At 36.2% G+C, this 27,710-nt stretch overlaps 1 protein-coding gene across 1 annotated transcript; it reads right to left on the bottom strand.

Annotated features, from left to right (window-relative positions):
* LOC115919939 (neurabin-1-like) lies at nt 1-21,431 on the bottom strand. The gene is made up of 5 exons (XM_030974668.1): nt 20,359-21,431; nt 13,009-13,144; nt 11,196-11,432; nt 9,487-9,704; nt 1-154 (listed from the first exon to the last, which is right to left on the bottom strand). Exons 1-5 carry the CDS (start codon nt 20,397-20,399, stop codon nt 16-18), a joined length of 771 nt encoding a protein of 256 aa, XP_030830528.1. The 5' UTR covers nt 20,400-21,431; the 3' UTR covers nt 1-15.
* Between the last annotated feature and the right edge of the window lie 6,279 nt (nt 21,432-27,710).

The following is a 27,710-nucleotide window of genomic DNA, read 5'->3' as shown; positions in this document are numbered from 1 at the left end:
TCTCATGTTTTTCCATCATTCTTGATCAGCACATCTTGTTTTATCTCCCTTACTTACCCTTGCTTGAAGATGCTCCACCTCCTTAGCGTGCCTTTCATCCTTGTCATCTTCGATCTGTTTCTGAAGACGTTCTTTCTCCTCTAATTCCTCCTCCCTGTGATGGAACAGACAAAAATGACAAGAATTTGAAATAAATATATAATTTACTGTATCTTCTTTATTATTATTTATTTGGCATTTCAAAATACAAAAGAAGGTACAATAGAATGGTACATAGGATACAAAGTATGAAAGAACAAAATTGGCTTCCCCTGTTGCACCTCCCGAAGTTGCCTGGAAGAAAAAAAGGAATGTGAAATTCCTATAACCTGTAAGTCATTTCTTCCGGGGGAAAAGATATATTACAAATGTTCCTCTACATGAAAACAAACATATCGATGCAGTAGGTCTCTGAGGAACATCCATCAATATGTGATAAACAGATTATTTATATTACACATTATATACCTCACTTAAGTAATCCAGCAATCTGATTGGTCGAAATTGCATTCATAAACTTTAACTGTTCCCGAAAATTCCCAGTAACCATGGTTAAAAAACAGTTCAAAATCCCAATAACCATGGTTATTGGGAAAATAGGTCAGTCTCCATGGTTACCCCATAGGTTTACATGTTAAAAAATGGTCTGAGCGATCGAGGATACCGTACGTGTGCGAAGAATTGGTCGGTAATTTCAATACAATTGAATCTCGATCGATCTTACCGACAATTTTATCTTGCATTGTTGACATGAAGACGAAAATAAACTTCCAAAAACAAAAAAACATCTGCCGATAGATCTTGATCTAAATTCGTGCCAATATGCATTGCAAAAGTAAAAGAAGGGCCTGTTTAATGGAGCAGCCGCGAAGCATCCACCGCGCGAAGCCGTTTCAATCCATTTTAATGTATATATAAGAAAAAACTGCTATGAATGGTAACAGAGCGCGATAGCCGAGCAGTTTAAGGCGCTCATTTTAGTCACCTCACCTTTTGTACGCAAGAGATCGAATCCCATATTCGAAAAAAGTTTTTTCTTTTTTTCCTTTTTTCTTTTTAAATTTTTTTTTTGGGGCATATAAAAGTATTAATGACTGCTTTAATATTCGAGAAATAGTTGTTTTTCTCAAAGCAGTCATTAATACTATATCATTCAACTCACTTGATGAAGTCTCTCTGTGCATGGTACTATGATGTAATATTATAAACTTTAGTAAATGAAAAGGAACTCTACTTCTTCAAACAGGGAAATCTGAAATTGTCATTAAATGGTGTTTTAAAACAATGATACAAAGAATGGAAAGATTCTATATAAAAAAGAAAGGTGAAAATTAAATGGTATGTACATAAGAAAGAACAAAATGGCAACTGATATTCTTTATAGTAATAAGAAATGTTATTCATATCTGGGAAATGATGTTATGTGCCCTCTTTGTTGGGAACTTAAAGAGCTAGTATAAAGGATGTATTACAACAACAAAAAAGTCCAAATTGCATGAAAGTATGAGTTATAAGCATACCCCTCCCATATTGATACATACTAAATGAAGAAAATATCAAATGGCTAGATACCAACCTGACATGAAATACAAGGTATAATTAGAGACAGGACAGGTGAGATAATTAGATGGAAGAAGAACAGCAACAGGATGCTAGTATTCCATGACAGACGGAGAGAGAAATAGGACAGACGGAGAGAAGATGGAAATGACAGCAAGACGTTCGCAGACTTGGAGAAAGTAAGAAAGGGTCGTATTACCAGAGCCGCAATCTCAAGACCTGTAATTTGATTTGCCTGAAAACTATTGCTCCAATTTCAGGTGATTCCCAAGCAATGTAGATTGATTCAGAGAAACACCTTCTCTCGCCTCTCGGCTTTACATTCACCTGATCCGAACAGAATCCATCTTTCGTTTCGAGTCAAGGGATGGATGAGCATCATTTAGTGACCTATATAGATGATCTAGATCAATTAGTAAATATCTCTCTTCTCTTGTCAGCAGTCTTTTCTCTACTGGATTCACCCCCAAAATATCAATCAAACCTGATCACACCAAATACAATCAATGGAATCTTTATTCTACTAAAGAAACTCTATTTCAAGATAAATGCAGGAATTAAATCAATAGAATTGATAAAAAAACAAACAAACAAAGAAACCAAGAATAATACAAATTAAACAAATTTATCATAAGACCTCATATATATATATATTTCCTTATCATGATGCCTCATGTATCTAATGATTTTCCTACTTAAGCTAGCCCTAAAATTTGGGTCATTTGTATTCTGAATTACATAGCTCATAGAGTGAATCTTACAAAGATGTCTAAAAAGTATCACATACTATTCAAAATAATAGGATGATAGTAATTTCAACAGCTATCTATTCATTACATCAGATAACTGGAAAATTCCATCATCATCATCATTCAATCTGAAAATCATCCTCAAAATATGATCATCTGATTACAGAGAGAGGTTTCAAACCTACTGCATGTAGCAACCACCTGTATAGAAAGATCAACCTGTTTAGAAGGACCAGATCACTGTTGCCTTTGAACAAGGTTTCTCATTGAAAACTCTCCTACAACTGGAACAAAAAGACTGCCAGCCAATGAAGACTACCTCATTTGTCTACCTTGAGCAGTCTTTACTTGTAGATTTGACTGTATACAACCATGGACCGTAGTAGGTCCATAATACAACCATGGACCGTAGTAGGTCCATAATACAACCATGGACCGTAGTAGGTCCATAATACAACCATGGACCGTAGTAGGTCCATAATACAACCATGGACCGTAGTAGGTCCATAATACAACCATGGACCGTAGTAGGTCCATAATACAACCATGGACCGTAGTAGGTCCATAATACAACCATGGACCGTAGTAGGTCCATAATACAACCATGGACCGTAGTAGGTCCATAATACAACCATGGACCGTAGTAGGTCCATAATACAACCATGGACCGTAGTAGGTCCATAATACAACCATGGACCGTAGTAGGTCCATAATACAACCATGGACCGTAGTAGGTCCATAATACAACCATGGACCGTAGTAGGTCCATAATACAACCATGGACCGTAGTAGGTCCATAATACAACCATGGACCGTAGTAGGTCCATAATACAACCATGGACCGTAGTAGGTCCATAATACAACCATGGACCGTAGTAGGTCCATAATACAACCATGGACCGTAGTAGGTCCATAATACAACCATGGACCGTAGTAGGTCCATAATACAACCATGGACCGTAGTAGGTCCATAATACAACCATGGACCGTAGTAGGTCCATAATACAACCATGGACCGTAGTAGGTCCATAATACAACCATGGACCGTAGTAGGTCCATAATACAACCATGGACCGTAGTAGGTCCATAATACAACCATGGACCGTAGTAGGTCCATAATACAACCATGGACCGTAGTAGGTCCATAATACAACCATGGACCGTAGTAGGTCCATAATACAACCATGGACCGTAGTAGGTCCATAATACAACCATGGACCGTAGTAGGTCCATAATACAACCATGGACCGTAGTAGGTCCATAATACAACCATGGACCGTAGTAGGTCCATAATACAACCATGGACCGTAGTAGGTCCATAATACAACCATGGACCGTAGTAGGTCCATAATACAACCATGGACCGTAGTAGGTCCATAATACAACCATGGACCGTAGTAGGTCCATAATACAACCATGGACCGTAGTAGGTCCATAATACAACCATGGACCGTACTAGGTCCATAATACAACCATGGACCATAGTAGGTCCATAATACAACCATGTCTCAATGGATGCTACATCAGCAACAATCAAATCTGCAATCTAAAAACGTTGGCATGCAAGCAAGGTTTGCAGCTAGCTAGCCAGCCAGCCAGCCAGCCAGCCCATGGCTTACATGAATGAAGCAGACATCTTACAATGGCTCACTCAGCCCGCCTGCCCCCTTACATCAATTAAACTAGATTTTAAGACTGACACATGAAGCCAGGCTCCTCATCAAAACAAAGTAAAGCTTCTTCATCTCCATTTTAAACTGTCCATCTTGGGGCCACTTGCCCTACCTACTCCATCCGTTCTATTTCACAAGCATTTGGTGATCAAAACAAAAACAACACAAAGTGTAACGTCATGGTTTATTTAGCGCATTTGTAAGTCAATTAGCTTTCATATCCCAGACACAAAGCCCCATTCCCCAAAGTAGCCTGCTCCATTTCTTTGATATCCAAGTATGATCCTTTAAACCCAATACCACGCCAGTGACGTCTATAGCCTCCCACTAGTGCCTCTCAGTGATGCATACACCCCCTAACACACCGGCAAAGTTATTTCTTTTTCCAACGATGTCGTCATCTATTCGTCTTTCTTTTTATTTCATTCAATAAAAACTGAACTAAAGAAACTCAAATTCAGAGGGATCTACCAAAGACTATTTTCATAGAATGTGTGATCTTTCTAAGTCAATGCCGTCACTGTGGCAAAGACCATCTAACTACAATACAAGGACAAATTTCTTTGCTTTCTTAGTAGACTTTCTACACAGTTTAAAAATGCTGCTGTCACAAACACAGTGTATATCTCAGTCATATCTTCAGAGTTTGTTTTTTTCTTCTGCAAGCAAACTTCCCTATTTATCCAGGATTTTCAACAGACCCTACAGGTATCCTAAAAACAAAAATTATGGCCTGAAGGTGAGATCGAAGCACATCTGTTTAAGAACATCTTTCAATTAAGTCATTGTCACAAAATAAAGAGAGTTGGTCATCAACCTACGGCTACGCTCAATTTTTATTTGCCACCTATAATCCTATGTGTCACATTGCTTTTCTAATTGCTTACGCAGTATTTTGCCATTTCATTCATAATGCTACTACAGTGTACATAAAGATGAAAGTGTTACTTTATGGCCATTTCCAACTGAAGTGGGTCATCAAATGAAGTTTTAACACACAGTGGGCCATGTTGCTGATTTCATTTATATTTTCTTCACTGATCAGTGAATGTTGCGTGGGATTGTGTCTACAGGCAAACCTGGCTCAAGATACATCATATACACACTTGTCTGCTTTAGGAGGACTACAGCAAAACAGGTTATAGGGTAGGAGGCTTCTGAAGACAAAGAAAAACTTAGGATTTATGTGCTAACTCCCTTCAGTTTAAAAACTACATAAAAAATACAGCATTTAGGAGTCAATGGTAGAAACTAAACTTCCCACATGAAGTTGACGTTGTAAGCAGACAACTGTAGATGAAGTAGAGAATTCTGACTAGCCCGTTCTATCTAAGTAAATAAAAGTTGGCTTAGATTTGAATGTTCATGTTTAATTTATAAGCATGTCACACTCAGAGGTACAACATTTTCATACAGAAGTTTGACTTCTGAGAAGAAAACAATTGTATATGACGTAAGAGCAACCTGGCTAGCCCCTGTCCCGTCTGAGCAACATCATTTGACCTAGCTTTTTAAACATTTCCCATTGAAGCATGAATGAACTGTGTGCATGTTAAGGAGGCATAAGTACACACAGGAGAGGAGAGTCCTAAACCATGACTCAGTTTTGACCCATTCAGATGGTTGGTCAAACACTTGTTTCAACCCTAGACTCTAGACCGGTCAACATAGGATGACTCCTTGACTGGCTGGCCCACCTCGACCAGACCACAAGCACCGCCTCTCAAGGACCTTACCCAACAACCTACTTCAAGGGTGATGCATCTCAATGGCTATCTTCTCATCAGCCAAAAATAAACGGAACATAAAGTGTTTACACCATAACCCTACCCTACATTTTACTGAGTGATGTTAACTAACAACCTACTCCAAGGGTGATACATCTCAATGGCTATCTTCTCATTAGCCAAAAATAAACGGAACATAAAATGTTTACACCATAACCCTACCCTACATTTTACTGAGTGATGCATCGCAATGGCTCTGTTCTCATTAGCCAAAAGTAAACTGAACTTAAACTGCTTACATCATAACCCTAGCATACTGTACAATCAACATGTGGATGCATCTCAATGGCCCTGTTCTCATTAGCCAAATCTCAGCTAAGCTTCAAATGTTTACAGCCATCTAACAAATTTGCTGCAAGTTGGTATACTGGATGGCTTGAATGATACCCTATGGTTTAAAGAGGATGTCATCTTATGGGATACTTTAATCCATCACATCGGAGGGACAGAGGATCTTTATGATCTCTCATCTCAGGGCAGATTGTGGAGCTAGAAATTCACGAGTCTGACCTATCAATTACTCGACAACGATTTTCTCTCTCTCTCTCTCTCTCCACCACTTTTTTGTGTTTAAATGACAGCCCTTTCAATTTACAAGATTAGATACCATGAACTTTACTATGCATCCTACGACACTGACCTTTATAATATTAAAATGTACCTGCCACCCCTTCTCCTCTCTCTCTCTCTCTTTCTGTCTTTCTTAATTTCTTCTTATATCTCCTCTTCTGTCTTGACTCAATACTGTCTAGCTCCATCTGTCTTTCAGTCTGCCTCTGTCTCCTGTCTGTCTCCCTTCTCTCTCTCTCTGTCTCTGTCTCTCTGTCTCACTCTCTTGCTCTATCCTTCTGTTACTGTCTATATTTTCTCTCTGTCTGTCTCTCCTCCCTCTCCCTCCCTCCTTCTCTCTTTACCTAAGTGCAAGTATCTGACATCATAGAAGTCTTGAGGACCCTTTGGCTAGGCCTGTAACCTCCCATAAGTGTTGGTGATGCGTCAAATTAGAAATCAACCATGAATCCAGACACTTGATTATACAAGTGCTGGCAATCTACTCCACGCATTTCATGTAAAGTACTGCCCTACTATTTCAAATGCTCAGTGTTTTGCCAATGCTCAATGTTTTGCCAATATAATAACTATAAACATTTAAAAATTAATTGATTATACAAAATTATTACCATTCAATTGTCATTCTTAGTTTAGTAGATATTCTAACATTTGCAATTATAATGCCAGGGGAATTTCTGATTATCGTATTGTATGTGGAAAATCCTCCTATTTTGATTATTTTATATATTTGCTAAAGTGTATCACAAATTATAGCCTGCTATCCTTACTTATTCATTTCTCAAGTTTGAACTAAAGTCAATTTGGCATTCTGAGCTGCCCCAAGAAACGAGAATGACTGATTGATTGCACAGGCCACATGTTATGTCTCTGGTGATTAAGAAGGAATTCCCAACTGTCAAAATGATTCTCTTTCAACTGAATATGAAATGACATATGTAGGTGTGAAAATGGTTCTGTCACTCTGGGAATATGTCTAATTCTCATTGTTAAAACAACAACAAAATCACCTCGTTCAATTTTATACAGTGTTTTGGGTCCACTCTGTAGGATACATCAATTCTTCTGCCCAAAAGTTCTACACCAAAATAAAAGTCTCTTTATATGACCTTTGGCAGATGTGTTTTCTAGTATCACTACATTTAGTCAATGGCAATATCAAGAAATCTTTAAATTTTGATGAAATAAATGGATAAAGACAGAATTGCACATTATCTACTACCAGATATAACAGAGGTTAGTAAATACTGTTAATGTAACTCTTGTAAATCTTGAATCTTGCTGTTCACCTTCACTTATAAACCACCTTCACCTTCCCTTTCAGGCCTTATATCTTCCTACAAGACAATCGTCTGAAGGCAGTAGATTACTTTCTCACTTTACATCTCAAATATGTGTTTACATAAGATCTGTAGCAGTGAAGAAGCATATCAACAAACTATCATTCAATACCACTTCCTGTTCTGACAATCGCAGCAACATATATATATCTATTTCTTTGACACGCAACCTACAGCTAAGCTTGGTATCTTCCCACGCTGATACTGCTGCAAGTGAAACACAGGATTTAGGTCGAGTTCAGGGAAAGAAATAGATCTATTACCATCTTTATCTTCTCACTATACTTACAATGGGAAGAGCATTTCCTTTGAAAGCTATGTCATATAGGATTACTTTGGAAATAGTCTTGTATTTGTGTCATTAGCACTTGAACTTTAGACTTATGTCATGTATCAAGACTGAGTCCCACATGTGCATACCTATGTTTGTGCCTTTGGTGTACTTGAGTTTCAATTTCTTTTAACCTTTTAATGATCAAAACAAATCCACAATGCTTGAGGATTGATGTCCACTCTTTGATCAACAAGTCAAGATGTCTACATTTTCTTTAAAAGCAAAGTTCTATTGATAATACTTGCAGCATAATATTGAAGTCATCATCACCTTGATATGAAACCTAAAGCTTAGCCTGAAACTGATTGAAGAGTTCCTAGTTGGCTGACCCTTAGTGGGTTAATCCTTTCATCGTTCTCTACTTGATTGCTGGAAGATGTTTTTCATCTTGTGATCTGTCTCCTGAAAGACTACCAAGGCCAAGCCTTGCCTCTAAGAACACAGCTTACAATAATATTTCTTGAGAGGTTTCCTCTGTCCTTCATAAAACAGTGAAAGTGAGAGCATCCTTGTCCTACCCTGAGGAATGCTACTTCATTTCAGGATAAGACTTTGTGACGAAATAGCAAAAGATAAACAGGAAAAGAAAGAGATGTACACAAACAAAACAAAAAGAAAAGAAGACATAAGAAAAATTAGACAAAACACACTACCTAAGATACGAATATTCCTTCATGCTCAATTTTTGACACTAAAATCAGTTTTGTTTGATTAGAGATGGCTTTAAGCGGAAAGATGGCACATTAGCATTAAAGATAAACTTGAGTTCTGGTAAAAAAAGAAAATGAATTCTCACAGAATCTAACGAAACTTACACTGAATGTTCAAGATTACAAATAAGTGTCATGTCAATTTTGGAAGAAAATGTATACTGGCTGAGTAATGAGCATAGAAAGATAAGGAAATCAGGGTAGTACTATAGCCCTGACACCATGTGTGTTGTCCCATAATACATCTTTCTGTGTAAGTGATTGTTACTTTACCAAGACTCTGCCAAATTTATGATGATTTTGATGACTCGAGAACCTTGCATTACACACCATTACTTACATGCTATATGATCAACTTTTCTGATCCATTCCACACCTTTTCTTTCACAATGCAATCGCATTACCAAAACTCAAGTTTATCTTTAAATGTATCCCTTTTGGCAACATTTTCCCTTGGAGCTACATGATACATTAAAACATATCTCCTCAAGCAGACAATCAATTCTCTACTAATTAATCCTTGCTGCTTGTAAGTATCGGCTTGCATGGTGATGTAGATAGACAGTAGGCTTGCGGATGCACCATGCTTGCGGATGCACCTCAAGAAAGATTACCAATAGTCCTTTTCAGGACTCCTCAATCCTCCCTCTCTCTCACATGGTGTATCTGCAAGCCTACTGTATAATTAATCCTTCTAGCGCCACAATGGCTATGTTGAACCTACCTTGCTTGTAGGTCCTTGATGAGTTTCTTGGCTTTATGGTATTTCTTCTCGAGACCGGCGTGCTGTTCCTTGGAATCGTTGAGGGCATTTTTCATGCTGTCTATTTGGGTTTGTATCTTCTCCAAACCCTTCTCTAGGATAGCCATCCGACGATCCTGGGCTTCTATATGGTTCTTCAAACGCTTCTCCTCTGTCTCCCAGCCTTGGGCTTGCAGAGCCTATGATCAAACACACAGATACACTTAGACCCGTCTATAAAGGCCATGTCTATATAGGCTATCCAAGGGAGGGAAAACAGGGGGCTACTATCTGTACACAGGTGGACTTTATAGACAGGTTCTACAACATATTTATGACTCACAGAAGATAATGCAGGTGATCACTATGCACAGGCGGCCTTCAAAGTGAGGTGGTCACTAAGAAAGGTTTGACTGTATAATGTAAACCATTACTTTTATGTTTTTCCCCTTCTTAATTTTACTAGTAAAATAGAATATAAAACTTTTCACTTGTACGATAAGGCCTACAAAAAAAAGATGGTGTATTGCCCTTTGTGACAGACCCCAAAATCTTGAAATCTACGGACTGCTTTTTTTTTTTATACTGATTTTTAGAAAAAAATATATTAAAGCATTCACAAGTGAGAAATATCAGCCCAAAGAGGGAGTAAAAAAAAGGGGAAAAAAGAAGATTTCCAACCGACTGACCCATGATTTGGCACCTAAAGGGCAATACAACATCTTTTTTTTAAAGGTAGGAAAATCTACCAATTCATTCTAAGTGTTGGTCATTCAAGGCAAAATGAAGAACTACAGTTTTCACCCTCTACTTGCAATTCATATCTGCATAAAAAGGTTTTTTTCACTTAAAAATTTGTTTTCTTAAAGGTCATTACATCTTGCATGAACAACGTTTATTAGTAAGTGATGATTTCTAGAAATTGATTAGTTCACTCACATCACCTGTCCATCTCTGCAAGCAGATGTACAACAGGTGAACACTACACAATAAAGTACGATAACATACGATTGCTTCTTCCACATAGTTTCAAATTGATACACATCTAGCTGAATCATAGGCATATTCCTAAACTCATCTCTCCTGGTTCAGTTTATCATGAACTCAAAGATTTCAGGAGTGCTCCATCAGGTTGATATGATGGATCTTTAATCAAATATTCATGATCTATAACTGTCAGGCTTTCATGGAGAAACTGGTAACTTTGGCAACACATGGTAAGATATTTTAATTACTTTCAAATGTTTCAATAGAACAGTTGCATTCTATATCCTTGCTTGAACTTACACCTTTCATAGCTTTCACTGTAATATGGGTATCCTTGTACAATTTATAATGATTATATTCATCATTTAACCTAGGGTTAAGCCATTGACGGCAGGAACAGGGTGGTTCTGTATAAAACCTTCTTTGAAGAAGGCAACCTACGGTATACCTAAACCTGTAGTGAACACATTGCCTATGGGACAACCTGATGGCTTCTGTATAAAGCCTATAGGAATGAGAGACTTCAGGGGGGCGTTTCACAAAACTTGTCATCAGTGACAAATGACAGATTTTGTTATAAACCACTGAAATCCTTGCTTCTGATTGGTTATCAGCAGATTTGTCACTGATTTTTGTCATTTGTCATTGAAAAAAGGCTTTGTGAAACAGGTCCATGTTGTTATCAGGTTAAGAAGGGAACCTACCTGAATCTTAAGGTTGGGTATCTCTGCCTCAGCCATGGCAAGCTTGTACTGTGTCTCCTTGAGTTTGATCCTAAGGTTAGCATAGTCTTCAGCTGTCGCCTCTGATGGTGAGACCACTGAGCTTCCACCACCGCTGCTTAGGGTATCATCTAGATCATAGGTACCCTGGATCAGCTGATTATCATCAGGGGATTCCCCGGGCATCTCTACTGATGGGGTATCCTCATCAGGGGAAGGCTGGTGGTGGGAGGAAAACAAGGATATGATAAACAGGCCTGGGAGAAATATTCAGATTTTAAATTATTGGCCTGGGACTAATATTTAAATAGTCCTATGATGGGAATGGGACTAATATCCAAATATTCAAATTAGTAGAATAATTAGCCATCTATCTACCAGTACTCAAATACCATTGTTAACCCCATTTGAAAATTAGTCTATTCACTAATAGTGACTGGGATCTTTGAATAGCTATACACTGTGAAAAAAGTCATATTGGCTAAACAAAGACAATAATGTAATCTATAATTCATATTTATGAATAATTAGATATCTGAAACATTCAAATACATTTTTAATCAAATTTCAAATACTGACAATGTAATTATCCTAAGTTCTTAAACTAGTCATGTCCACAAGCCAACAATTGTCCTGACTGTGTAGATAAAAGTCTATAATTCCTGGTCTGTGTGGATGCATCATTCAACTTGATCATGTCATCAAAAAGGTCATCAGTAAAATTCTTGTAACTTTGCTCCACTTGGACTTAAAACAGTGCATGACAAAAACAACCACTGAATGGCTCTATATCCTGTTGAATAATAATACGTTTTACGATAGAAGTGATCGATGCTTTGATTATATGACCTTTTAGGAATGATCCAATTTGGTTGGTTGTTGAATAATCTAAGTCCTAAAAGAAAAGATGCAAGTTGCATCGCCGTTGCTTGTTTGACTTAGAAAAAGGTCTCAAGTCCCGTACAGCATTACGATCTAAATGTGAAAATCAATTCCCAACTCCTCCCCCCCCCCAAAAAAAACAACAACAACAAACAAGGGTGGAAACTATGTAGGCAATGCATGACTTCAACATTTTTTCTTCTGTTGACATGAATATAGAAGGAAAAAAAATGTTGTTGATTGACGACAGCACTAACATAGAGCGGAAAGACATAAGGAAATGACACACAAGGGTCCATGAAATATGGGGACAAATTCTAAGAAAAAGACGCAAAAGGGAAAAGACAAGACGAAAACAATCAATTAGCTGAAAGAAAATAACAAGTAGCAGTAAGAAGTGAGAAGACCTAATAAATGAGATGACAGGTATCAGAATACATGATCAGTATCAAGTTACACGTTTGGATTCTTAACTCATGCACAAAAAACTCAGAATTCCTCTTTTGTCTTTTCAACGACATGGCTTATCCAAATCAGTTTCCAAGTCATTTCATTGAAATTCTATTCCAGTTTCTTCAATTTCAGAAGCTATACATTAAATTAAAAATAAAAACCAAATATATCTAATTTAGATAAGTCAGCCAACTTTTAAGAGCTGTATAAATAAATTTAAAGCCCATCTGTACTGGTTTACAGGAGTGATTAGACCACCCTGCAAGGTCACCGACAGGTGGCTATCTCATCAAATCAGCTCTCACTTAACATAAGAAAAAGAGGATCATGGGGGACCAATGGTCACCAATTAGGCATTGTTTGCTATATAGAGGGCGCAAGTAGCTATAAATAGTGCAGTAGGGCTTGAAATCTTTGATTTATTTAAAATTTGAGATTTGTTTCTAAAAGAAATTCCTACCACTGGATGTCTATTAGCTGGTGGAGGAGGAGCGGGATGAGATGGAGGAGCACTGATACGATCCCGATTGAGAGATTGATTGATAAGAGCTGCTACCTCACTGTTTTCACTATCCTTCTCACGGCCAATCAGAAACCTGCATGGAATGATATAAAACATTGATAAACATCAGTCATTTCTTATTACTCTCTATAGTTTACACTCAAAGACCATACTGAATAACAATAGGAGAGATTTCATTAAGATAGAAAACAAAATAAAACAAAATCAAAAAGGACTTTGTTTGCTTCAGTCAATTTTAGACATACCGGTAAAGTATACTCACCAATAAACTGTAAATATAATCAAATGCCAGTACAAATATGAGCCCTACACATCTAAATATATTTATGAACTAGTCAAATATAGTCCCGAAAACCCCTTGTGACTCATCTGAATGAATGGAGGTGATTTAAAGGAATTATCAATCACAATGCTAGGTGACTGGTATATTCTATCTTCAAGAATTATACTGTATGAATCATCAAAGTATGATAACTATTGTTATAAACTATACAAAAGAGTATATATCAAACTAGTATGACCTCATAATATCCCTTCTAAAGGATGGGTCATGGATGCACAGCTTAAAATGAGTTCTTTTCATACAACGCTCAGAATCCCAGCTGATCTGATCGAGAGCTACAAGGGAGTTCACTAGTATTCTCTTCCAAAAGTGATATTACCCCTTTCTGGCCCTTACAGATAACATATCTAATCTTCTTTTTCTTTTTCTTTTTTTTTTTTTTGGGGGGGGGGGGGGGGCTCATTCCTGTCTTAAGAGGGCAGCATGCCACTAGAACCAAGGATGAAGTAAACAAAAAAGAAGTAGTTCAAGGGATCTATCAAATTTGTTTTTTGCTCCCCAGACAGGGCAAGGCTGACAGAGCAAATCTGATAATTGGTATTTTCGTCAGTAAATATGTATATTTATCGGTTATAAAATCTTCCACCTACGCAGTTTGCATGGAATGGGCAAGGTTCTTAAGAAGTAAAGATACAAAGCCCCTAGACACATTAGAGTACAAAGACTCATTTGGATCTGAGTGAGGTTAAGATGAAGGATTCTACCAGTGGGTGGACCCCCGTTACTCAATACAACATCAAAAGATTCCAAGCACATTAAAGAGTCTACACAAAACACCCACATTGAAGGCTAATAATCTTTGAGGAGCTAGTCGCTCTCTTTTCACCGTTGCTTTAAAGGACCAATAACAAGGATTAAAAAGATCAGATGCCTTGACTCCAGATGGTTTCCATGGTAACGGGTAGCTGAATGATGCCTTGTAAGATGGAGGAGAAATAAGAGCGTCTGAAGGGAAAATAGGACAAGCCGTATCGATGGAGGAATGAAAAGAGTTCCTTTCAACGAGAAACAGTGAGAGGGATATTGAGCAAATGACAAAGAGGGAGGCAGGCAGGCATCGGAGGCAAAGATCCTTCCAAACAAAAACCAAAGTGCACGAGGGAAAGGTAGGCGTGTCTTCCTGTTGCTAGGAGCAAAGAAGGTCTTTTTTCTCTCTTTGAGGTTACAAGGATGTGAGGGGGCTGCCATGTTTATTAAAGAGAGAAAATGTTCAGTTAAAGCTGATAAAAGGGACAAATTTCAAAGGGACTTTTCATCTCGATTGCTACTGTATATGAAGGTCTTTTCAGCATGCCCTATATTCTGATATCAAGCACTAAAGAGCTATCATTAAGCACCAAGGGAGGGAATCAAAGTGGCAAGCTAACAGCCATTTCTTTTCATTTCATCATATTTATTTCTTCTTGATATACTTCCTCTTTAAGTGGGTGGTTTATTGCTTTATTATATGTACTTACCCTGCTAGAGGTAATAAGGAGTGACAACAACAAAATGATGGTATAGATATTTTTATTTGGTCTCATCATCTATTTAAATTATTGGATACACTTCTATTTCAAATTTGCTTTAAAGGTACTATGTCCTATTTGCTGATGAAGACATACCTAATGATTCATAATATCATCTGTTTGGAGCCAGAAGGGTGTTAACTCATATGCTTTAACATGGAGTTAATGCCCTTCTGGCTCTGATCAGACGTGTCTTCTTATACTCCCTATATTTCTCTGTTTTATTTAAAATCTTTATCATCCCACTGATAAATCTATCCGTCTGCATGCTTTTTATCTACCTACCCTTCACATACCTATCTATATGTCAATCTATACATATCTATTCTTCATCTGGCTCACAATTAATATCTTCATATTCCTCCCCATTTGAGTGCCTCTGATTCCATCGCTCAAACTCTAATAATCTTGTCTATTTCTATGCCTTAAATCTCTCATATTAAGGTTAATGCTACCCCAGATGATCATGTGATATAATAACGTCCGGTATCGTCCGCATATTACTAATTAATGAGTAGCTTATGGGGATTAATACCGTCCAGTCATTTGAAATCACCCCCACACAATATGATCATTATATCGACAATGATTATGTGCTCCAGTTTCCGCATCAACATAACTTTTTCACAGGACTTTGCAGCACTGAAGCTGCAGTTATGATGAAGTTATGCAAGTTTACAACGTTTTTTCTTTTATCAAAGAATTAAACCTTTCTTGCTTCTTAAATAGTTAGTACCATATTTCGTCGCTGTTTTCACGAAGTGACGGTAGTGAAAAAAAATTGCATTCACTTTGCGTTACGATTTTCCTCACTACTGTCACTTCGTGAAAACAAGGACGATTTAGTGATTTACAATTTCTTTTTGTCTATTCTATGTATTACAAAATACACGTGTACAAAATAAAATCATAACAAAACAGAAAAAGAGAAATACAAGAATGCTTTTCAGTATGCATATTAAACAACTAAAAAAGAAGGATCATATTTTAGATATTCTAAAAATGAAATAGCTTGTAATTTAAAACAGATACCCCAAAATATCAGTAGAGAGGGCACCAGGACGAAAAGAGATTGTTTAGAACGATGGAGAGGGAATAACAGGGATACCAGTTGATTTCTCCAGATGAGCCTGTAAAGAGACCCAGACATGTTGGAGCCTTGTATGTTATGTATAATATGAAGCATGATAAAGCCTGATATGGAAAGGTGTCAGGGCCTGAAATCAGGCTATAGCCTGAATACTGGCATCCCTGGGACATAATTATAGCGCATAGTGGTGTAGCAATGAAATCTCAAAATGCTTTACAACAACATTAATACATGTGAATGTTTTATAATATTTTATACAGACAATCACATTTTATCAAACTTAAGATTTATTAAAAAGCTTAATGGTATGAGACCCTAGAATGCAGGAGCTAATGCCACAAAGGACCATTTTTCATTTACAAGCATAAGGATATAGGAGGGACTGACTAGAGAAGCTTGTTTTAATAGAGTTGCATATATTCCTTTCTTATAGATGATTTCAACATATCTGTAGTATACCACTTCATTTATCAAGAATTTGCCACTGGTAAACATTTCGAATCAATTTCAAACACTGTTGAAAATTCTATAGTTACAGATAACAATTTCTCGTTCTCACCATTGATTGCGTTTAAAATAAAATATAATTAAATTGTCTACAATAGCTATAAAACATAATTTTCTCTATCATTACTTCATTAGAATTATATTCAATGTCATATGTACAGGGAATAGGGGAAAATAGTCATGAAGCAGTTTGTAATATTTAAAATATGGGTAATTCAAAAAATATAAAACATTGAACAAGATTTGTAAATGCTTGAAAAGTAAGTTTGGACCCTTTTTAAAATTAGGAAACAACCTGTATATTCTTAATTATGACATTCTCTTCCCAAAAATACATGTTTCCAACGATCCTCAAAACATTTCCCAAACAGCCATTTTTTAACCAATTGACAACGGACTATATCACTCAAAACCTAATTCAATGCTAACGACCCATTTCCAATGGTTGCATGACGGAACCCCCTGTGTCTGGTAAGCAGAGAGTGCTATTCTATCTACTATTAACCCAGCTAATTTGATTTCCCTGTATTAGGTTACACACCTGAGAGGCTGATAACCAAACTAAAAAACAAATCATCTCGTCCACCTATATACCACACCCAACAGGCATGACTTCAACTTACCCCCATCCATCCATCCATTCAATGTCTCCTGATAGACACAAGGTAATTACACCTCTTTTATCTTGACATGGAGTTAAATACCCTTCTGGCTCTCAACAGACAATAATTAGGACCTTTTCCTCGGTATCTAGATCTCCCAATCTTATTTCTTTCGGACAATTAGTGAGCTTTAATATGTGACCCATACCTGTTTTGCTCTTATTTATTTCATAACCAGTATACCTTTGAGAACATTTCAGCATATTGCAAAACAGAACAAAAACTTGCACAAACTGCAGAATTTAATGTAATTCTTGTATTTCCTCGCATGAAATTCTCACAAATCTAGACCCTCTTGAAATTCTTAAACTCTCTTGAGAGCAAAAGTTTCTGGTTTTCACAACTGAAAGCTGTTTGAAAGTATAATATTCATACACCACACCACACGCAAACCATTGTAGCACAGATCTACTGCCATAAATATTGTTTGTTAGATACCAGTAGAGAATAAAAAGCTGTTCTAATTGGACGGTAACTTTTGACTATGGAGCTGGTATATCCATGATTTACATTGACAGTATAAATCATCTGTTAGCTAGGAGCCAGAAGGGCATAAACTCATCCAGTTTCACTTTTTTTTAGAGGGATTAACACCCTTCTGGCCCTCAAGAGATGAAATGTTAGTTTTACATGTTGCAATATCTAAGCTGCATTTGGATCCACAACATCCTTTGTTTGATACCAAGGTTCATCTCCAAACTTGTTTATCAACAATGATACCATTGTCATCACACCCCGCATGCTGTTCATTAATAAATAGAAACAATATGACTTACGGATAGACTGGAGACGACGACATAACTGTGAACTTGTCAAGTTTAAAGTAATATTCCCAGCAGCCATTCAAGAATCGGAACCAGATTCGACATGACATGAGAATGATTAACGTTTGTGGTATCCCGCCACCCCTTCCTCCAGACATACACTACAATGACAGGTGCATCTATGCAAATAAGATAGCCCTGGTAGAGAGGGTACATCACATCACTGTCATACCAGGCCTGTATCCATTGGACAGTCAATCAGGCCTTTCATACTAAAGGAAATCTATACAACATTTCTATTTCTATTACTCAACAGTGTAAAAATAACCCTTGTATCTGCATACAAAGCATGAGAAGCAAGGGCTACAGCCAAGACATTAGTTCCTTATGAGAAGAAGAAAAAGTTTCTGTAAAGAGAAATTAAGAATTCCTTCCAATGAGAACAACCCCATTAGCTATTCCATTAACTTTTTCACACTATCATAAAAATAATACAGTCTTAATCACCTATCCTAAAGAGTACCCCCATTAAGAATCATCAATGGTGATGAACTAATCTACTATCTCACCTCTTATCTTATTTCTTACTTCAACTGACAGACGCGGAGGTGAATGCTTCCAAATAAGACTTTTGACTGACACATTTCTTCATATACATTTAAAGCAATGGGTGGGTCTGATCATTGACAATGATTCCTTATGCCAAAGATGTGCATGCTTCTACAACTTTGTTCCTGAGACAGGTTCCACTGAGTTATTAGTAAAACTGTCAAATATTTCAATGACAATCATAACTGGGAACATATTAACAGACTTCCTCATAATTCAGATCTGTTTAACCATGTTTATTTCCTTGCTTGATAAAAAGTAGGTGATATTTAAAAGTTTTCTTTTGGGGTTTTGAGGACTAGAAACTGTGACACAAAGTAATCTTTAGTGTCAGGAAGATAACTTTGAAAGAGTCATTTTGGGTTCTAATTTTCAGCCAATAATACTAATCTGGAAATATCACAAATAAAATTGTCCAACTATGGTGTTAGTTTCTCATAATGACATGAGATCTCCTTCCCTTTGATATGGTTATGTCTTCATTAGATTTAAATGACAAAACATCTCTGAGGAATGGAGATGATTTCTGCAATGAAACTCACTTAAGGTCAGAAACAATCCTAACTGGATGGAAGTCTTCAATGATACCTCCTGAGTATTAGCTGTCTCCTGACCTTTCTCTATTCTCTCAAATCTCATATTTTCATAGAGCAAGAAAATGAGAAAAGACATATTCTTGTGAAACAGGAGCTAAAACATCTGGGGCTGTTCTAAAGAATGGCGGACATTCAGACGTATCATGACATACGATAGTCTGAAGCTACAAGGGCTATGAAAAGCAATGTTAGTTAATTCCTTGGCTCTCGATCAGCAGGAAATATATCCTTAACACTCCCTTTGTAATCATGCTTTATATTTACTTACAGCCAAACATATTCGACTTGTTTCTTCCAGTCTACTAAAAAAGAATTTTCAAGAAGTTTTTCTCAGCATCACCATTCTACAAAACTTTTCATTTTGTTTTCTTCACCTTATTACTATGTCTCATTTCATTGGCATTATCATCATTTTCAACAGTTTTCTTCTGTTCAAATTCTTCTCATTTGCTTTCTCGTTCAACTAACTTCTAATTCTCCTCACAATCATTTTCAATATTCCAATTCATCTGTTCTTGCATTCACCTTTCTTCCTTGCCACACCACCCTCAAAACAGATTTGTTATGCATGCATACATCTAAAAAAAAGTCATGAATAAGTCATGCAGGAATGTTATGACATGAAAAAAAAACAGAAAAACAGTGATAACCAGACGATCGAGACTTGACATTTTGCCGATCATATTGATAAAAGGAAACCAGAAGGCCATCAGGTTTGAAATGCCAATTACTTTCCAACGTGTTTAGCTTAAATTAAAGAATATTGATATGACGTGACAACATGCTTCTACGAATCTCACCGTGTATTGCATGGATATTTTGTTTGTGTCTGTTTAAAGTACAATTCTGGAATACTCTATACTGCTTTGCATGTATGCAATGTATTTTCACTGATCGTGTTTGCACAAAATGGGAAATAAAGACATGTCACCCATGCTTTAACTAATTAACTTATTATTAAATGCAAGAAATGATGTGGGGTGAAAAATCATGAAAAACAAATAAAGTAACAATATTTTCAATTGTTGATGCTTAATATCTCATACATTTGGTCATTTTGAGTATCCCCTTCCAAACATTGACCATTGAGTAAGCTAGGTGTATACCCTACACCAACCTGTATAACACAAGATGACCAACACACTAAACAATTAGCATATCTTAGTGAGATCGAGATCGAAAGAGAAAGAGAGAGAGATTGTGTTTACCGTTTACTGGTAAAGGTGGATCTGTAGATGACTTCTGCCATTCTTACGTTGCAGGTTTCTCTAAATCGATACCAGTTTATTCACTGCTGAACCAAGCAACAAATCACAGGTATAAAACTCCCTCCAGATAACTAACGATCCAGATCACGTGTCTTGCTATTGGGTTTGAAATCTCACATTGACGTATCCATGCAATGAATTCCAGGTATCCACCAGAAGGTTGCCATACGATCTACCAAAATGGATTCAATTGGTTTGGTAGAAAGCCAGTGAGCTAGCAATGATAACTTCTATTGTCTAGAAATGCTTGCAAGACAAGCCTTAGTTTTCACCATCCTAAGGAGTGAGCTCATTAATTGGCTTTTTTGTCAGAGTACTGCTAGACTTTGCTTGTTGATTCTGAGGTTTCTTATTGAGGAAATGATGAGAAGCAGCCAAAGTCAACACTCCAGGTCCAGGTCCATTGAGTAATAGAAGTGTAGATTGATAAAGTCTTTTCTCCCTTACAAAATGATACTTGATACCACTACTCAACATCCATAGACAAGCTAGAACTAGCTTCCTGATGTAGAATATGATAAAATGCTTAAAATTCGTTGATATCAAATCTAATAGAAAGCAACAATGCAGTTGACAGCACTTTTAATGTGGACTAGATGAAATGTAATAAATGTCTGATCCTAAATCTGATATAGCTGGTGAAAGCAAGCTCTAATCCATATTCTGCAGCAACTTTGTACGGATGTCGAAGCTCATTCAGACATTCTGTATTCCTGCTACAACGTCAAGAGACCGATGGCTTTAGAATCACAAAATAGCAATGTCCACTAGCTAGGTAGCATGTATACTGCCTGCATCACAGTTGCTTCCAAATCGCAGCCGGTACGTCCCAGCTAGATGAAGTGTCCTATTAGCCGTATATTGATGACATCCAAACTAAGCCAAGTTGGATCAAGCGCTAAAGGTTACCATGTAGCTCTTGACATATAAACACAGGCTGTTCCGCTTTACAAATGGCACTCTCAAAATGGACTCACTCCCGGCCCAAAACAGAGGCGGTTAGTCGATGGTGACTAAACACAGCTATGAATCATTGACTCATGTCTACAAGGGGTGGAGGAACTGGACAAAATAATCTGCTAATTTTCTTCCAACTACCCATAAAGATCATCGCCGTAAATGAACCTGGTCTCTTAGCAGGAAGAACTCAAGTTGAGAAGTCCAAGGAGATAATTAAGTGATGAACAATCTCCTCTTTTGTTGCTACGTGTCTGAGGAAGTTTGACAAACTTGAAGAGCTTTTAGTCTCTCACGATTCCAGCTTGCGTGACAAAACCTACTCCAGAGGAAGTTGAAATGTGATAGATATGAAACCATAAACCATGATGAAACCAAGTCTTAGAAGATAACAAATAAATATTCTTTCTAGGTCTCTGGAGATATTTTATGATTCCATTCAACACTTTCAGAACTCTATATAGTTATTTATTGTATTTTCAAGTACTTTTGAAACAAATATTTCATGGGAAAGTTTTTTCATAACAGTTGAAAGCACAGAAACTATGCTTACAGTGGTTTCGGAACTCTTGAAAGATAATTGTTTTCTGGGTCAAGCATCGTAAATAGAGATTGATTATCCATCTACAAGCTGATCTTTGGTAAAGTATCTAAGATAAAATAAAAGCTACCAGCTAACAAGTTTTTTTAATTTTTCATTCAGATAACTATCAATCATTCAAATTGAAAACTCTGGTATAATCAAAATGCCTTCATTTGGAAATCTTAAATGTAATACAAAGTTTTGGTATGGGGTCATGAATTTGGTTCAATTAATGAACATATTGGAAGCATACGCGATCCTACAATATTCAGTGTTCATTGTCACGGTTGAAATCAAGTCTAAAGTGATGAAATTGTAACTGCTTCACAAGGTCAAGATATTAATTTAGTTTTAAAACAATGTTTCTTGACTAAAATTGACAGATTTGCTATTTCCGTTTGGAAATTATATATCACAACTGCATATTCTGAGATTGTCATGGTCACAGCTACTATTGGATGGCTATATAAGCTATTTGAAATTCATCAAAATTACCTGGAGTACCAGTAAATCTTATATTCATTTTTTTCCTCGAAAACAGAAGTGGGGGCTAATTTTTCTAGTGCTTATAATACATACTCTGGGGGATCTAAATATATATCAACATTTCAAAGAATCGCAATCCGTCCATTAACAAAATTTCCCAAACTTTGTATTAACTTTAATGATGTCCATTTTGTATCTATTTTCCAATGTACATGTTCTACACTAAATAATGTACTCTAAATTGAAAGATAACATAGATTGGAAATAAAATGATCAAAATATACAGAAATTAATCTTTCTGACCTTAAAATGTCACTCATATACATATGGCTGTCAATATTCATCCATGATAATAGTTCCAAAGAAAGAAATAGATCAGGAAATATCAAATCAGATATTTTCAAAGTGGAATTTTGGAGAGTACCAGTTGTTACATTGATATGAAGAGCATATCACAGCCCAGAGCAGATGATATTTTCTGCTCTCATAAGAGAAATATTGACCTGTCAAATGCCATACAGCATTATAGGTCTCTATTTTTGCTTCACATCTTGAAGATCCATCAACAAACAACACTCAAATACCAGATCTACATAATGCCTATTGTACCTCTTTTGTTCACTACTTCACAAGCCTCTGCATTCGAAGAAAACCAAATTAGAGCACACCTTTTCAAACTTTCTTTATTTTAAAAGATAGAACATAGAAAAAGGTTGATCTTAAGAAAAAATGAGAAGGGTAAATATAGTATGCAGAAAGAGGGAGAGATATATATATACAAAGGAATAGAGTGATGAAGAACGTACCACCAAAATAGAAAACACCAAAAACAGATATATATATATATATATATATATATATATATATATATATATATATATATATATATATGTAGAAAAAGGAGGAAAGAAACAAGGATATGATTTGAAACTGGAGAGCCAGAAAGGGTTTCATCCATTAACAAACAGTCCTAATTCCGCCTATCAGCAGATGATATAGCAGGATGTGGTCCTGATATTGAAGAAAAAAGAGTTGTTATAAAACTGAGATGTCGGAACATTATTAGAATTTTAATGATTTTTGTTGGTCTTTATAGTGAATTTAAAGTTTTTCAATTTGACCTTTTTCACAAACTCCCGTTGAAAGATTATCCGTAATGGCCACTCTCTAGCTCTCTCCTCCATATATCCTATCCCCTGAAGCCAAACTTTCACTCGAGTGATTGTACGAAATATGACACGCTTATCAGATTTGAGCAGAAAATAAATATATTTGGGTTCTACGTCGAGCTGTCATAAGCATGACATCTAAATCAACAACACTGAAAGCCTTACCTTAAAAATGAGCTATACATATGACGCAAATTAAACAACATATCCGGTTTCCTACGGTGAACTGCTAAAGTATTGGTGCACACAGAAGATAAATCTTGCAGAACATAGATAAATGGTAGGTGTGGGAAGTGGGTAAAGAGGAACTTGAAAAATGTTTTTGCCAAGAAATGTTCAATAGAATAAACTAATCAATCAAAATAAGAACATAAACTTGGTATTCACTTTACTAATTAACTTATAAAATATCCTATCTGCAGTCAATCCACACAGAAAAATATACAATAATTACTTACCCCTGCCCTGTTTTCTGCTTGAAACAATATTGAACAGTAATGCTAATTAGTTACAATGCAACCTTTTATTTCACAAGCAAAGTATAAGCAAGTTTCTTGATTTAAAAGGCATTTTAAAGCAAATTTGAGCTTGTGTTCAAAACTCATATAGACATTGTCACAAAGACTGTAACAAAATGAGCTTAAAGACAATTTCAATACCTCCATTGTATTGCCAATAGAAATCGGACAACGTGCATGTAATATATGATTGCACAGGTCAATCTGTGATGCGCAACGCTATTGAAATTGCCTCGGTTGATTTCTTGAAAGTCTTTCCTATCGTGTTGTATGTGTGTATCCATAATTTGAAATTGATGAATTCAATTATTTTACCCTTTTAACTTTCATCAGAGGAGGCACGATAGCTCAGTGGGTAGAGCAGTTAATCATTCATCCTTATTACCAGGTCCCCTCGGAGAGGACCTAAATCCATCAGTCCTCTGGTTGCTAACCAACAAGCATTTATGCTTTCTTAGCAGTCAGGTAAAATAACCACTACTACTACTACTGTACGATCCCTTTAAAACTTGCTGATAAACAAGATGCACCAAGGTAGACAAAACAGCAATCAACGCTATTTCTGGAAATGCCAAATGATGCTATCTAATTCTGCCAAACCTATCATTACAAGAAAGTGTTTTGGGATACAATCATGTTTTCACTGGGGTGTTGCGAAATTGCAACGTAAATGAAGAATAAATTTTGGTTACTTTTAAGTAAGGAAAACTTAAAGTGGGAGCTACATTTACATCTACAAGTTTCCAGGGAACACCAAGAGCTTGTTTTTGTTATCGAAACTTTTGTCTCTTTCAATACATTTTCACATCTAACACAAACAAAAGTGGAATTTCACCATCCCTATCAATTCATGACATAAAAGAAAAGATCAACATGATGATTAAACCCCTCAGCAAAAAAGCAAGAAATCTGATAGTTTTACTTCAACATTAAATAAAAGTAGGTTCTCTTCTTTCTGGACAGCTTTCAAAGTATTGCAAGACATTTTGAGTGCCCTGTGTAACATAGAAAAACACATTTTGAAGGCATCTTTCTCATATTACTATGCGGAAAACACCTTACACAAGAATGAAAAGACAGGATAAAAGATAAGATAAGAAATAAAGTGCGCCATCTGCCCTACATCTACATGAAACCATCATCAAAGAACAAGTAAAATATATATCAAAACTTTAAACACATACCTTCCACTAAAAATCAGCAGAAATATAATTTAATTTAAAGATTTGTGATCATTTTATCAACTTCTATCAAACTGAAAATGCTACAGAATAAAATATTTATGCCAACAATTTGATTGTGTACAAAATAATGACACTGAATGTACTAAAAAAAAAAAATCACTAAATGAAAAAAGTCAAATACCCCTGAATAATAAGCATTATGCTTGAAACTTGGCAATATTATATTCAACCATTATCAAAACAAATTGTAATTCAAAAAAATATATATCATTCTATCTCTTTGACATGCTTGATGAATGTTGATATTAGTATTGATAGAATCATATTAGAGAAATTTCTATAAAGATATTAAATGTATCTTTAAAATATCACCAACAGGATTATGAGGAGGATGCTCGAGACAAGCAGAAGTAGAAGGAGGGAGTGTACGTCATCAGGAAGTGATAGTCAGTAACCCCTCGTAAGAGGGAAAATGCTGACTTTAATAAATGGTGATAATGATGATGATGATACTAGAAGATTATATATAAAATCTACCCCGCCTGCTAATAATAACATGCCAGAATGCATTTTTTTTCTCTTGAATTTTGCTGTGGATAAGTTTTGAACAAGAAATATATATTCAAATTCAAATTTACTTATTAAAATCAAACATACAGAATCATTCCAAATGCTAGCAAAATCACCAGCCACCCCCCCCCCCCCCCCATGCACCTCCACATCAAACCTGCCCCCTTACAATCCTTTCAATAATAAAATGGGAAAGAAGGAAGGGCATGGGTATCAATTACCTTGCTGTGTTGTAATAATCTACAGAGCTAGAGCCCTCTGAACCCCTTACTAATGAGCTGGCTGACTATGCTTACGGATAAGCTATTTTGAGCAGTAGTGCGCTAATCAACAATTTCCCCAATTGAAGTAATTACTGCTGGCCGATGGGCACGGCTACTTGTAAGGACCATGCTGACTGAAGGCTGGCTGAAGGCACACCCATGCTCTGATGAGGTGTGGATTAAAAGGTTGTGTAGGTTTGCTGGAGTCCTATTGTAAGTTTTAACATGTTTACTGTTTCGCTTGACATGCTTCTTAGAGAAAAACATTTCATTACATTTTTAACAAGGATAACTTTAAAAAAAAGAAACTTTCAATATATTGAAAGACAGTAAGCATTAATTTAGCTGATGTTAGGCTGATTGTTATCTTTCTGGTAAACAAAAAATGTTATGCTTTCAGTTTCAGATCAGAATTCTAAAAACTACAAGTACCTTTAATTATCTCCCAAGTTTACATAGGCACCCACATTTTTTTTTTTAATTTACAGTTTTTTTGTTTCCCCCTTAAAAATATATTGAGCTCTTTAACTGAATATATTGTAAAGGCATATCCTTTATCCAAGACTAAACATTTTGCTCGCAGCTTCATTCTATATTTATTTCAAGTTTTAATAACCTTTTAAATACTAAGCAGAGATAACTATAGCCAGAGTTTATGAAAAATGTATGTTATCCTCAAATCAAATCATAACCAGTCTTAAATCTAATGTAACTGTAAGAAAAGTACTAGTGATGCCAATTTGAAGAGCAAATACAGAACTACTGAGCTAGTGCCGCAGAACAGTTTTCCATCTCTTGTCAAGTTCAATGAATTTGATACTTAAAAGATATCATCTATGCAGCATCCACAAAGGGTATGACAGCTCCCTGTGGCATGAAAACATACAAACATCAACAATGTTTAAAGAAATACACCCCCGAAATGAAGAAATAACAAATTTGACTGTTCCTTCTGTTTTAGCTAGACATCTCTGTTTACATGAGACTCCAGTCATAGTTACCATTTTCTCCTAGAAAAAAAATTGTAAAAACAAAAAACTTTTCCTTAAGAATTTTGGGAGGAAAGACAAAATGGAAATTTAGATCTCATGTTTCCTCTTGGAACCATGTATGCATCATTGTTGCTATGGTAACGCTGCTTTCACAGCACACCATACATCACTGTCCAATGAAATCTCTATTATTGTTTCTAGCTTATTTTTTTATGTCCTCATGAATAAAAAATAATCATCATATTTAAAAGTAAACTGTGTGTATGTAAGCGATGTGCTTTCATGAGGTAACAGCTCCATGCAACATGGCTACATGAAGTGATATGTCAGAGGAATAGTGCTGTTGTTGGTGCTGATTAGTAATCTCCATTGTAAAATCACGATGTGGATAAAGTTGAAATCAACGTTGGACTACCGAACAAATTAGCCTGCAGTCTAAATGTTGGCTAATTAATATGAATTCAAGTAACTGAATATTTAGATGCTAGTTTCAAGGATTCAAGGCAGTGAGTGTTTGTTTTCATGTGGGGGAGGGGGGAGGAGGGGAGGGGTCGTTCCCTCTGAATATGA

The sequence above is a fragment of the Strongylocentrotus purpuratus genome, unplaced genomic scaffold, assembly GCF_000002235.5.
Source record: "Strongylocentrotus purpuratus isolate Spur 01 unplaced genomic scaffold, Spur_5.0 spur5_scaffold_7, whole genome shotgun sequence".
Lineage (NCBI taxonomy): Eukaryota > Metazoa > Echinodermata > Echinoidea > Camarodonta > Strongylocentrotidae > Strongylocentrotus > Strongylocentrotus purpuratus.
This window is presented reverse-complemented; position numbering and strand designations above follow the sequence as displayed.

Bases quoted from the DNA above. Each gene is read 5' to 3' on its own strand.
- LOC115919939 (XM_030974668.1), bottom strand. From the start codon at position 20,399: ATGGCAGAAGTCATCTACAGATCCACCTTTACCAGTAAACG. The intron at 9,705-11,195 runs GTAGGTTCCCTT...GTTTGATCATAG, and splicing joins TACCCAACCTTAAGATTCAG to GCTCTGCAAGCCCAAGGCTG. The intron at 155-9,486 runs GTAGGTTCAACA...GTTCCATCACAG, and splicing joins ATCAAGGACCTACAAGCAAG to GGAGGAGGAATTAGAGGAGA.